Source organism: Leptonychotes weddellii, chromosome 6 (genome assembly GCF_054177405.1).
Source record: "Leptonychotes weddellii isolate Sample4059 chromosome 6, ASM5417740v2, whole genome shotgun sequence".
NCBI classification, from domain to species: Eukaryota; Metazoa; Chordata; class Mammalia; order Carnivora; family Phocidae; genus Leptonychotes; species Leptonychotes weddellii.
In genome coordinates, this window is record NC_138374.1 from 67,281,991 (window position 1) to 67,297,023 (window position 15,033).

Genomic DNA, 15,033 nt, shown 5'->3' on the forward strand with positions numbered 1-15,033 from the left:
GAACCCTGTATGCACATTAAGATTCCAATTGCATCATATTAGAAATATGTAGAAAAAGATATGTTCTTGTACACCCTGGACATTTCGGAAGGATGCACAGAAAACTGCTAGGTGACTGCTTTTCCAGGGACAGATCTTTTACTTTCCTGTGTGTTCCATTATGTATTTATTCTTACTCTATTTACACGCATTACTTCTATAATTGAAAAAGTCATTAACATAAATGTGTAATGTTACACAATTGAGGATGAAAGGGAAAGCTAGTATATTAATTCCAGTTGAGTGAAGAAATAGAATATTTATAAGTCAGTGCGTGCATATAAAGAAGATCTCTTTCAGTATATACATGGTAGGTTCACTGGTGGTTGTTCAAGGTAAATAGAATGATGAGAGATTTTGTGGCTTAAACCTTTCTTTGACTACTTTTGATTTTCTCTTTTTATTGTAGTGAACACTGATTTCATGATTAGAAAAAAAAAACGAATACAGTCTTAGGTTGACTTAACCATCTGCTGCCAATAATTTTTATTGGAGTCAGTATGATCATAAGATAAGTAACTATCTCTACTCGAGGATATACTTCAGTCTGTCTACAAAAGTATCAGATCTGCAGCAAGATTTGGAGTTCATAAGATATTTATACCTCACAGTCCTTCCTTACCCAGCTATCAGGAAGTTTGGCTTGGGTATCATTAACTCCAAATTCATTAAGCCTCCTTCCAGTGCTTCCAACGAGGAAGACTGTAGATCTTGTCTGGGCTTTCTGTGTGGAAATAAGCCGCCTTCTTTTTTTTTTTTTTTCTTCAGCAGGTGTATTTAGCATGGAGAGAGCAGGTGGGAATGATAATCTATAACAATTTAAAAATTTGACACAGATATATTTAAATATATGTGTTTTAGGTGGAGAATGACAAAAGTAGATTTATGAGCCTGCCACCTGGAGGAACTGAGAATCTTAGAGACACCAGTATTCATAGTTTAAAGGCATTGCTGTCGCATGCTTCTGTATGTCTTTTCTGAAATCCACACAATTAATCTGTAGGAGGCTTGCAAGCCAGGGTGGTTTTCTAAAGATGTCTGAGAAATGGCTCGTTGGCAAACTCTATGAATACTTACTTTATGAAGATTCAAAGGATGAAACAAACAGCAAAGGCCATAGCCCTCTCAGGAAAGGAGAAGTTACCGGTTTCTGAATACTTTAACACTTGGAAAGGGTAAGAGTGATGAAGGATTTTGGCACATCTGGGGCATTCTCCTGGTGTCGTAAGGAGGCAGATCTTCTGAAATGCCGTAAACCACTGGGGGAGGTAGTCAGGAGATGTAAGAGGAGGGCCTTGCTTCAGACTCGCTTATACCAGGGATTACTCTGGCATCTGAGCGTACAGATGTTTCTGTGTTGTCCTCCAGGAAATCCTGACATTTTATAAACAAAACACATTATTTCTTTTCAACTTGGTAATAATCTCATGTCTGTGAAATGACCATGACAGTCACTAATCCATTTTTTAAAATTTTATTGTTATATTAATCACCATACATTACAGCATTAGTTTTTGATGTAGTGTTCCATGATTCATTGTTTGCGTATAACACCCAGTGCTCCATGCAGAACGTGCCCTCTTTAATATCCATCACCAGGCTAACCCATCCCCCCACGCCCCGCCCCTCTAGAACCCTCAGTTTGTTTCTCAGAGTCCATAGTCACTCATGGTTTGTCTCCCCCTCCGATCCCCCCCTGCATTTTTCCCTTCCTACTATCTTCTTCTTCTTTTTTTTCTTTTTAACATACAATGTATTATTTGTTTCAGAGGTACAGGTCTGTGATCGCTTAGCATAATACCCTCTAGTTCCATCCACGTCAATTGCAAGTGGCAAGATTTTGTTTTTTTGATGGCTGCATAATATTCTATTGTATATATATACCACATCTTCTTTATCCATTCATCTGTTGATGGACATCTTGGCTCTTTCCATAGTTTGGCTATTGTGGACATTGCTGCTATAAACATTGGGGTGCACGTACCCATCTGGATCACTACATTTGTGTCTTTGGGGTAAATACCCAGTAGTGCAAAGGCTGGGTCGTACAGTAGCTCTATTTTCAACTTTTTGAGGAATCTCCATACTGTTTTCCAGAGTGACTGCACCAGCTTGCACTTTTAATGGAAATGCATTTTGGAACCTATTTTATGAGATGCCTTCTTAATCTCTTGATACACGACCAGGATCCCACCCCTCCTAATCTCTTCTAGATCGGGGGTTCCAGCAGGAAGAGACTGGTGATGGGGGGCAACATAGACTGGACCTGAGTGTGGACTCTGGAATTAGAATTGCCTGGCTTTAAAGTCTTGGCTGCACTATGAGCTGCGTAAGCAGGAACTCACTGCTATCTCTACTTACCTTCTCCACGAGCTTGCTGTTGTTTGTTTCCTGATGATGGTAGAGAGGGAGGAGAGAACATAGCACGGTTTTGTTTTTTTTAAAGATTTTTTATTTATTTATTTGAGAGAGAGAGAATTAGAGACAGAGAGCATGAGAGGGAGGAGGGTCAGAGGGAGAAGCAGACTCCCTGCCGAGCAGGGAGCCCGATGCGGGACTCGATCCCGGGACTCCAGGATCATGACCTGAGCCGAAGGCAGTCGCTTAACCAACTGAGCCACCCAGGCGCCCACGGTTTTTTTTTTTACTTGATTGTGTGGCTGCCTCTTCTCTGGCTCTAGCCAGAAGGTTAAGCTGTCATCCCTGGTGGGGGGATTGGAGGGACTTGGCAGCAGCTGGGAGCTGACTTTTTTCAGCAGGCATGTTAGATGTTTTTAGCTGAGTCCTTGCTCGTGGGACAGGATAGCTGCAACTCTGTTCTGGGTGGTTGTTGGATGAGTCCACAGAGATGCTCTTCGCCAGGATCCATGAGAAATGCCCATGCATTCTTGGCCCAGTGCAGTGTTGTAGGCCAAGCCATGCAAAGCAGTTGTTCACTGCTTCTTTTACACTGTCCACTTACAGGGCAGGGTCATCAAACCTGAGTTCACAAGGTCCCCGAACAGCAAGGACCCTTCCTCAAGCTTCCCAAGAAGTTTCTGTGACACAGTACTCTTAAATTTTTCAACAACATTCTAGAGTTTTTGTTTATTTTTGGTTTCTTGGGTTATCGGGATTTATGAGCAACCACTTGTTAACCTGGATATTAAAAAAAAAAAAAATCTTTGTGAATTCTAGTTCTTTGGTCCCTCATTTGTCTGTGCTGGAATGATTAGTGTTTCCAGACTTTGCATATAAGCTCCAAAGGAGAACCTCGTTTGATTTCCTGCTGTATCTCTTAGACCTAGAGCAGTGCCGGATGCAAAGCAGGTAATCAGTATTTGTTAAATAAATTTTAAAAGTGAGTTTTCTTGGAAGATCTTATATCTTAATCTATTTGTAGTTTCCTGATTCTTTGAGTATATCGAGAAGTTTTGAGTCTTGGAGCTTAAAGACACTAAAGCATGAGGACACAGGGATGTTACAATATAAATAAGAAATGCAGGATGGAGTATTTTTTACGATCATAATTTTTCAATTGACTGCCGATATTACTTGCATTACATCTTCTGATTGGATAAAAGTTCAGAGATTTAATTAGTTATTCGACATGAAAACAAATTGGTTCAGTGAACTACCACTTTCTTTTTTAGAGCTTAGTTCAAAATGTTTTTATAGTATTTAAGTTGTACTGCACTTAACCAGATATTCTTATTCTGTAAGAGACTGGATGCTATTTATCCATTCACTATATTAAGAAATAACATACCTTCCAAATTTCAGGCAAGGTACAGATGTGTAATAAGAGTGTCAAATATAAAAGAACTTACAATATGCTAGAGGAAGACCCTCAACCATTGTATTATATTCACGCGTTATTCAAGCTCATACTCACAAGTGTCAACTGTGGTGCCCGATGCATTTACATTCATTTTTTTAAAGATTTTTATTTTTAAGCACTCTGTATACCCAGCATGGGGCTCCAACCCACAACCCCGAGATCAGGAGTCGCACATTCCACCCACTGAGCCAGCCGGGCGCCCCCTACCTTCATATTTCTTAAATAAGGAAAAATAGAGATGTATGGAAGATGAAAGGTCTTGACCGTCTTTAAGACCCATTAGCCAACAAGGAAAGAGGATTTGAAGGGGTTTAGCATGCTTGTCCTGCATGAGGAAGGACGTTTGTCTTGAGTTTGTTTCTGCATCTTTACCTTGAAGAACCATGAGATTAAAGTTGCCATTGTGGTTTGGTCTTGAGAGTGGCGCTCTTGAGACATTGAGTTGTATCAGTGATGTTGTTTTACCTTTTCTTCTTGAAAAGAAGGTAACTTTGTATTGTATTATTTGATTTTAAAATTAATACTTCATTATAAAAATTAGATACTTAAAAAAAGGTGGAAACCATGTTTAAAATGTAACCACCCATGTTAATGTATGACCTTTTAAAAATATTTCTTTGAATCTATATGACATAATACACATATGAAACACTTCACACACCCACATGCATACATGTACTGAAGCATCGTGTGTTCACACCCATGTAAATCCTGCACTAAGACACCAGTTGGAACGCTCCTCTCCTGAAGGCTTAGTTAGCTCTGTCCAATTGTCCCTGCCCAATTTCAGGGACTGAGACAGGCTCAAGGCTCCTCTTTGATGTCTTTACATTTTGGGGGATTATTTGGACACAGTGTTTCCCATTTCATGCTTCTTCGGTATCCTCTGTCTGAGGTTACATAATATCTCGGCCACAGAACTTCACCTCCTTACAGGTGCATACAAAACAAACTGCCATTCTTATTGAGCATTTGTGATTTTTTTCTTTAATGGAAGTTATTATGGCTTCAGGGGTCTTTCTGAAGGAACACATCACAGAGCATGATCCTTTTTCCCCCCTGGCTTTATTCATCTTCCTTCCTATTTTAAAATAAGACCATGTCCCTGTTGAACTGGGAAAGCAGTCCCACCCTTATCAGTGTCCTTTAGGGTCTGTGCTTCTGTCCCAGGGACTTATCAGGATATAGTTTCCAGAGGCAGTTCTCATTCTCCAAGAAATATTCTGAAAAAACACGATTTTTCCATGATATGCATATACTTATATTGAATATATATATATATATTTACTTCACAAAAATGGGATCATATGATCGATATTCCTTTATAGCGTTTGTTTGCATGGTCTTATATATTGTGGGCATCTCTTCTTGGCAGTGAACGATGAACCTTCACCAGGTTTTAGTGGATGTATACTAGCCTACTAAAGGGATGTGCCATTGACTTAGCCCACACTCAGGCTGTTCCCAGTATTTTGCTATTATAAGCTGTATTGTGATGAACTTCCCTGTAATTCTCTGTGTAGTTTTCAATTACTTTAGAAACTCACTTAACTGATTTCTTCTTAACTACCGTGCTGAATTGTAATGTTTTACACACTCCATTTATCTGCAAAGCATGCTCTGCACCTGGACATATATATATACACACACACATGGAGAAGGTTCAGGAGGCATTTTTTTTTTTACAGAGCTGAATTTTTTTTTCATTAGAAATATATATTTTGTCAGAGTCTGTTAAGATCATCACATTTTGTCTGTGACTTATTAACAGATTTCCTACTTCATTTCTGTCTCGTTGGAGGAACAAACCCCTACTTGAGTTAATGTTGCTAATGTATCGCTGAATATCATTTGTAAATACCATCCTTGTATAAGATTTTTGGACTGATATTCGTAAGTAAGAGTTCCCTCTAGTTTTCTCATATGCATACTTTGTTAGGCATCGATGTCAAAGTTATACTGTCTTCGTAAAATAATTAGGGAGGTTTCCTTAGTTTCTTTACTTTGAAATAGTTTAGAAATAACTTACTTCTTGAGTATAGAAAAAAAGTTTTTGGTCTTTGACTACTCAATATTAATCATGGTTTATTTTTCTATTTAGATTTTTCCCTTTAGATTTTTCTCCTTTGGGTTAGTTTTGTTGAAAAAAAAATGTATATATATGCGTAATTGGAAACCATTCTTTTTCCTATATGTTTAAAAATTCTAGTACAGAGATCTATGTAGTGGCTGTGTTTATAATTCCTGTTTATTCTTGATTTGTCTTTTTCCTTCATGATTAGAGCAGTTGGTATTTAGCATATATTAAAAAAAAAATCTTGACTCTCTTGATCAATCCTACCATTTTAATTTTTTACATAGATCATTTTTTCTATTTCTAATGTTTTTTCTTTTCCTATCTTACTTATATTTATGTGATGTTATTTCTCAAATATTGAAAGGATGTTTAAGTAACACTTTTCACCTGGTTGGTTAGCAGTGAAAGAAAGTGTTTAATTTTCCTCTGAGTACAGTTTTGACCATCTACCACTGATTGTATTAGGTAACATTTCTATTTTTGCTATTTACCGGATAGTCTGTAATTGTGGTATTGATTCCCTACTGACTCAAAAATTATTAACGAGAGAGTTTAAATTATTAAGTGCTTGGACTTTATCTTTGTTTCTACTTTTCTTACTAATTTCTAGTTTCATTTGAAAACTCAGAGGTAAAATTAAAAGAGTGAGTTAAAGTTTAAACAAATGAGACTCTGTAAAGATTGAAAAGCTTTATTATATACTATCCCTCAATGGCTGTTGTAAGTCATGAACAGATATTCTTATGGATTAAAATTAGAACTCCAGAGAGCACAGAGGACTCCTTCTCATTCTACATCTCACTCTTGACACTTGTCCCTGGCACTTGTCGTGTGTGTGTGTGTGTGTGTGTGTGTGTAGCTGGTTGCTAGTTCTTGCTGGGGCTCTGGTCCCAGGGAGTCCAAGTAATTAAGTGCATCATTGTTTAATCTTCAGGCAAAATAAATAAATAGATAAAGTCTTTAAGATTAATTGCACTCTGTTACTACAAGGACTCCTCCATCTTGTTCTTACCACGGAGATAAACAGGCAGTGCCCTGAAATTTAAGGTCCTTCACACTGCTTCCTAGCACTACCATATTTTAAATAGTGATTGTTTTCTTATGGCAACATCTTTTTCCCATTAAATATCCTACTATGTCAACATCTCACCAACCCTTTGTAAACAGTCATACTGTTTCGGAACAATCTCATGGGCGGAAGAGTAGAATTTTCATAAAATATTTACCAGATTTGCTTTGAAAGAATCACGTAATTGTGAAACATTAAAAGTTTTAAATAGATTATGTAAATTGGATTGAAGGAAATCATAAAGGTTGTGTAGGAATTTCATATAAGATGGTTTCTTTCATCAAAGATGTGTCTGAAACACTAAGTGAAGCAATGTTAGAACAGGTGACTTGACTATAGGAGTTCTGAGTCCTTCAAGTGCCTTGTGAACTTTAAAGGGAAGTAGAGATACAGGAGGAAAACAAAAGGTTTTCAAACTTATTAGCTATCTGCCCTTCCACCCTTTTTTCCAGGTATCAGTTAATTCTATCTCTCTGTGTGCCTGTTATAGTTACTAACTATATCTCCTGGTATTTTGTGCTACATTTTCAGGAAAACTGATGTGCTCTTAACTTCTTCATTATAGATGTGAGAAAGTTGAGCTCTAGGGAAATGAAATAATTTAGTCTTACGGCTAATTAAAAGCAGTGAGTATCAGAACCCAAGTGAGGAGACTCCCAGGACACTGGCTTTTCCATTATCCTTTATCATTTCCTCCCAATATGAAATGTTACTTTCTCAAAATATATTCCTTCTAATGAGCTGTGTGGTTTTCCAGTCCCTATTAATAAATATCCTTTAAAAAAAAAAATCTCAGTACCACCTCATACCAGTCAGAATGGCTAAAATTAACAAGTCAGGAAATGAAAGATGTTGGCGAGGATGTGGAGAAAGGGGAACCTTCCTACACTGTTGGTGGGAATGCAAGCTGGTGCAGCCACTCTGGAAGACAGTATGGTTCCTCAAAAAGTTGAAAATAGAGCTACCCTATGACCCAGCAATTGTGCTACTGGGTATTTACCCCAAAGATACAAATGTAGGGATCCGAAGGGGCATGTGTACCCTGATGTTTATAGCAGCAATGTCCACAATAGCCAAACTATGGAAAGAGCCCAGATGTCCATTGACAGATGAATGGATAAAGAAGATGTGGTATGTATGTGTGTACACACACACACACATATACACACAGAGGAATACTACTCAGCCATCAAAAAGAATGAAATCTTGCCATTTGCTACAGTGTAGATGGAACTAGAGGGTATTCTGCTAAGTGAAGTAAGTCAGTCAGAGAAAGACAAATATCAGATGATTTCACTCATATGTGGAATTTAAGAAACAAAGCAGAGGATCATAGGGGAAGAGAGGAAAAAATAAAGCAAGATGAAACCAGAGAGGGAGACAAACCATAATAGACTCTTAATCATAGGAAACAAAGTGAGAGTTGCTGGAGGGGAGGGGGGTGGGGGGATGGGGTAACTTGGTGGTAGACATTAAGGAGGGCACATGAGGTAATGAGCACTGAATATTATATAAGACTGATGAATCACTGACCTCTGCCTCTGAAACTAATAATACACTATATGTTAATATAATTTAAATTTTAAAAAATCTCAATTTTGTATATGTAGATGTATCTATATATTTGTGTATGTCTCAGATATAAAGTCAAAGTATTTTGTTTTTGTTCCAGCATTTGAGGGCTTACTACCAGCTTACCTTGCATTTTAAATTGGAGAGTGACATAACTGTGATGTCTGCTTTTTTCTTTTGCAGCGGCTCTAATTAGAGGAAATCGTAAAAACTGTGCTCAATTTTCTGGCTCCCTTGACTGGTTGATCAGCCGATTGGAAAGACTGGAAGCTTCTTCTGGTATGTTTTCTGGTTATCTCCTTGTCCTTACACATTATTCCTGTTTTCTTCTATTTTATGTTAAGATAAAAACAAATTCTGAGCATCAGTGCCATTTAAATGTTTTCCTTTTAATAGGTTAAAATTTTTACTTATTGTTCAAATCATTGGTATTTTATTATTTCTGAAAAGCGATTTTACAGTTCATTTACATTAGAAAAAATGAAGTCCCTAAATCTAAAAAGTCAGAACTCCCATTCTTTTTCAATCAGTTACTCCAAATGTATTATATAAACCAAAAAAAAAATGGTTTGAAACTTCTACTTTTAACTTGTGTTCAAAAGATTTGGATAATAATAGCCTAAAATCTGATTTTTTTTCCAAAACATACAGCACAATATTTTACAGTGATCGCATAGATATTAATATTAATAGTCTCTATCATAGTAAAATAGTTACAGGCAATGAACCCGATATCTTTCTCTCTAACAAGTATGTTATTCTTATTTTGGTGTTATGGAAACTTAAAATTGATAACCTCAGGGCCTTCCTGAGCTTGTCTATCAGCGGCACCCCAAGCTGAAACGGATTGCTCCTCCCTCTCTTTGCACAGTATCTCATTAGTTGCCCTTCCATACCACTGATGCCCCTTTGTGTTACTTATTTTTCCTCTCAATGTCCTACACTAGCAATGAACTTCTTGAAGCAAGGGGCATGATCTCATTCATCTTTGGGGTTACCATATCATCTGGCACCTAGTAGGTGCTTACAGTATTTATTGAATGGATGAATAAATGAATGTATGAATGAATGGTTGAATTCACTTAAGAAAATGCCTATCAGTACAGATATAATTTCATGACTTTGCATGAGAAAGACTCATTCAAGGATAGGTTTGTTGGAACTGAATGAATAGAAGAACGTATGGTTGTGGTCAAAGGGGGAAATTTTAAGTCAAAGAGTGAAATTTTAGTGTTTAAGATTTAGGAGGAGAAATTTGAGTCACACATTGAGTCTTAAGGCATTGCTGCATTGTTGGATGGCAGATATAAAGGAGATTGTTGAACTAAAAAAGGCACAAGGATCATAAGATGAGGGTTTTTAGGGTATCACAACACGAATGGGATGACTGTGGATCAATACAGAATATCTTGAATAAAGAGAAAACTGAATAAGTGCTAGGAGGAAGTGGTCAAGTTAGTGCTAACAAATGATGGCAAGATTGCAAAAATGGATAAATTCTTGGGTCAAAGTATCCAGAATTGTTGGCAATCTCCAGTAGATACAAAAAAGTATGCTGATCCCCTTTTCTGGCCACAGGGAATCTCCAGAGAGAGGGGCAGAGCTACCTTCAGAACAGTGTTAATGTTAGATGAATCACTTAAGATACACACACAGTGCTCAGAGTAGAAGAGGAGAGAGAGAAGGAAAGAACAGAGTGGAGCATCCTTTAAACTCAGCCAAGTAGAGTCCGCTGTCTAGAGTCTTCAGTTGAGTTGGTTATAGGCACAGTTCCCCCAGATACAAATTGCTATTTGCTATGATCTTTGTCCAAACCAGCTGTTGGTCACAGGTACTTCTATGTCAAGTAGATGCTCCATGCTCTCAGAATGCAAAGGGAATGTGTCAGGAGTAGGAAGGACCCTTGGAGAACACCGAACCTGACATGTCACTTTAGAGGAAAGGAAATTGAGGCATAGGGCATTCAAATGACTGATTGGAGATGCTAGAATTGTTATAGCAGAGATGAAACCCCAGCCTATAATCTTACATCAGGCTTGAGGTATGTTCACTGTAACTTGTAGCCTCCTACTTTGTACATATCTGAAATATTTTTCACTAAACAAATTTTCTCTGCTGTGGTTACGTTTATGCTTTCAATAAACTGCTTTTTCTCCTAGAGGAAGTAGAATGTTGCTTAGTTTTTAGAGACAGTAACAATAACGATATGCATAAGATCATATCATATACACACATGCATAATTGTATTTCAGTCGTCTGTTATTGTTTCCTGAGTGCTCACAAATGCATCATCTTAATCTCTCTCTGAGACTGCTGAACATGCTCTCCTTAGCTAGTCCATTTCCAGCTGCATTGCTAGTCTCTGTGTCTGTATATGAGCAGCAGAGCAGAGTGAGGGGGCCCTATGAGCTTTAGATTTCCTTCAGTTAAAAAGTTTTTGCATAGCAAAGGAAACAGTCGACAAAACCAGAAGACAACCTACAGAATGGGAGAAGATGGAAAGAGCCTGGATGTCCACTGACAGATGAATGGATAAAGAAGGTGCAGTGTGTGTGTGTGTGTAGGGATATTACGTAGCCATCAAAAAGAATGAAATCTTGCCTTTTGCAATGACATGGATGGAACTAGAGGGTATCATGCTAAGTGAAATTAGAGAAATATAATTATCATCTGATTTCACTCATTTGTGGAATATAAGAAACAAAATAGAGGAGCATAGAGGAAGGGAGGGAAAAATAAAACAAGATGTAATCAGAGAGGAAGACAAACCCATAGACTCTTAACTATAGGAAACAAACAGAGGGTTGCTGGAGGGGTGGTGGGTAGGGGAATGGGGTTAACTGGGTGATGGGCATTAAGGAGGGCACGTGATATGATGAGCACTAGGTGTTATATACAACTGATGAATCACTGACCTCTACCTCTGAAATTAATAATATACTATATGTTAATTAATTGAATTTAAATTAAAAAAAGATTTCCTTCAGAAAAGGTCAGTGGACAAAAATCAAGATAAATCAGTGCATATTTAGAGATCTGATGAAGACCTGCAAAGGGTCAGGAAAAGGATGTGTTAATGAAGAAGCTTATGTTTGTTTGGTCCTTGCAGTAGACCTTGAGAAAGGGCTTAAAGGTTTATTTGGGGAGTGAGTCCACACGAGACATGGTGGAGACGGAATCCGGGAAGGGTGTGTTGACAAGTGAGTTACCACCATGAATAACTAGAGCTTTTCTCTTGGGGAATTCTGGGAAACTCTGTAGGACTGTGCCTTACCATTCTCCCACGTGGGGCAGCGGGGAGACATTTAGGGTGTTTACCACCAGCTTTTCTCTGTCACTGAGTGGTGCTGCTCCCAGAGAACATGAATTCTGTGGCTTTTCCAGCTGCCACTGTGCTCAAAGCAAATCTTGAAGAAAAGAACTGCCAAAGCCGGCCTCTGAAAGTTCACTGAACCCAAAGGATGAGAATTTGAGCAGGGCCCTGGCAGTATCTTGTACCCAGCCACCTGCTGTTTATCTCAATCTATGATCGTGGGGCTCAGAAAGAGGAGTGAGCAGATTTTTTTCCTTATGCATGTTCTGCTTCGTTGGAAGCTGACTAGTATCACAAGTGCATAAAACTTTATTAGAGTATCTGATCAGTCTGTAAGAACAGCCACTGTGAATTATTTGGGAGAAAAAAAAAAGGATAAATTAGACCTTTTCCCAGGCTTCCCTTGTGACTGTGTCTCTAGGCCAAATTTAATTGAAAAGACAAGATTTGTATGAGCAAGTCCAGTTGATCAAACTGATCGATTTCTGAAGGCTGGGTTTTCTTTAGGATGTTCTGCACACTTGAAATGCTATTTGGGCATTTCAAGAAAGAGCTGACTGAGCAGTGTGCTGGTCAGGAGGCTGCATACCTCCTCTGAGTCTTATTCTGGTACAGTCTATTCCGCAGATAGTTTTGGCAGTGGTGAAAGTGGCCTTCTTAGGGTTTCCTGCCAATTCCTCCCTACTCCTAGTAAGTGCCATGAAGGAAGTTCCCTCTGGGTTCAAGCAGAAGAAGGAACCTTTCAGGGTGCTTGAATGCCTATGCGTGTGCTCACACACCATACAGCGTGTGGTACCTAGAAATATGATAGTTTAAAGCTTCCAAAGATGTCACAAATATTTCTTGCAGAGCATAAGCTCATCATTTTTCAAAGGGAAAAATGTGTTACCTGTGAAAAATCTGCCCTAGAATGTTGTGTGCCAGGATCCTCTTCCCTGATGGGTACTTAGGTACAAACATTTGCGTTAGAAAAAGCAGGAGCCCACAGGGTATTGTTATGAGACCCGCTGTTGGCGATGCAGAAATCCTAGCTAACCTTTCAGAATGGTATCTGCGGTTTAAGCAACACGTAATGATGACACAGAAAGGGACAGTCTTCTAGGAAGTAACTTTGAAGAAGGAAACTTTGGCTGTTGGTTGATTCAAATCTTTTTTTTTTTTTAAGATTTTATTTATTAGAGAGAGAGCACGTGAGAGTGGGGGAAGGGGCAGATGGGAGGGAGAAGCAGACTCCACGTGGAGCAGGGCTCAATCCCGGGACCCTGGGGTCATGACCTGAACCAAAGGCAGGTACTTAACCAACTAAGCCACCCAGGTGCCCGGATTCAAATCTTTTGATTGTGCAGAAAGTCAGCTCTGGTTATAGCCAGGAGACTGTGCACCTGACCCTTATGAGAAACATAAAATCACAATCATGATTATATTGCAGACTTTGTAAAGAAAACCTTTTGTGATGGCTGTCGGGGTCAGTACCTGTTTGACCCTACCATCTCACCATAACGTAATCATCCATCCTCATCTGTTGCTTCATCCAGAGCACCTTATAATGACTGGTGTTTTTAATCATGATCTGAGTCGTCATGATAGTAAATTACATTTGATGCTGATGGATCACTTACGACAGGGAAACATAGTGTACATTTTTCAAAGATAATCACTCAGTGTTTGAAATAATGTATTAGCGATTAAAGGTTACTAATTTAATATTTCGCTAAGTCCCTTGTTAAAAATTACTCATTTTTGGGGGCGCCTGGGTGGCTCAGTTGGTTAAGCGACTGCCTTCGGCTCAGGTCATGATCCTGGAGTCCCGGGATCGAGTCCCGCATCGGGCTCCCTGCTCAGCGGGGAGTCTGCTTCTCCCTCTGACCCTCCTCCCTCTCATGCTCTCTGTCTTTCATTCTCTCTCTCTCAAATAAATAAATAAAATCTTTAAAAAAATAAAATAAAAAAAGATAAAAATAAAAAAAATTAAAAAAAAATTACTCATTTTTGAACGATCCTGGAAAAGTCTTAGTACAGCCATACTCCTTCCTTTTTCAGTGAAGCATTAAGTTATAGCTGGAAAGAAAAAGAGAACAGGGAATGGAGAATCTAGATTTGGGCGGCTTTTTGAACAATATATTTTACCAGCAATGTGAAAAGTAGAAAAAAGGAGAAAGCAGAGCTTAAGATTGATGACAAGTATGTATTCTGAGTTGGACTGGTTAAGTTCCAATTCTAGCATCATCCTTGATAGCTGCATGATCTTAACCCTTTTGTACCTCATATTTTACATATATTTGTGAAATGGAATTGTAATAATACCTGTCTCAGGAGGATTGTTAGTCAACACTATGGATGCGTTCATTATGTTAAACGAATAAAAATGTCCCAGTAAGTGTTTCACACCTTTTTCATTTCTATTTAGCTGGTGTTTTAACTACAAGATCATTTTTGTTTTCTTAAAAGAGTGGTGTAGAAATAAACTAGTCAGGTGTTCTGTCTTCTGCAATAAAGATAGTGAAGACCACTGAGAACTCAGATGAAAAGTGTGCCTTCAGCACGGGGTGGGGGTGGGGTGGGGGACAATTAGGTATTGGATGCCAGATCTGTGCATAAATGTGGAGGTGCAGACTTGTACTCTGTGCACAGCACAAAGACCTTTAGCCAAAAACTTATAAACAAACAAACAAACTTGGGTGTGCTTGGGTGGCTCAGTTGGTTAAGCATTTGACCAGCTGAGGTCATGATTTCAGGGTCTTGGGATCGAGCCCCATGTCGGGCTCCCTGCTCAGCGGGGAGTCTGCTTCTCCCTCTCCTTCTGCCACTCCCTCGGTTCATGCTTTTTCTTTCTCTCAAATAAATATTAAAAAAAATAATAAAATTATGCCAATTTTTTTTTAAAGATTTTTTTTTTTAAATTTATTTGAGAGAGAGAATGAGAGACAGAGAGCATGAGAGGGAAGAGGGCAGAGGGAGAAGCAGACCCCCTGCCGAGCAGGGAGCCCGATGTGGGACTTGATCCTGGGACTCCAGGATCATGACCTGAGCCGAAGGCAGTCGCTTAACCAACTGAGCCACCCAGGCGCCCAAAATTATGCCAATTTTTAAAAGCATTTTAAATTGTACTTTGCTCTATACATAGTGTTTCATCTCAGGACCAT

At 38.7% G+C, this 15,033-nt stretch overlaps 1 protein-coding gene across 1 annotated transcript in view; it reads left to right on the plus strand.

The window, feature by feature from the left end:
• Positions 1 to 15,033, plus strand: part of RYR2 (ryanodine receptor 2) — a 652,366-nt gene that overhangs the window by 325,009 nt on the left and 312,324 nt on the right. The window contains exon 17 of the mRNA XM_081824340.1: positions 8,761 to 8,856. Within this exon, the coding sequence (XP_081680466.1) occupies positions 8,761 to 8,856 (96 nt within the window). The remainder of the gene's footprint in view (positions 1 to 8,760; positions 8,857 to 15,033) is intronic.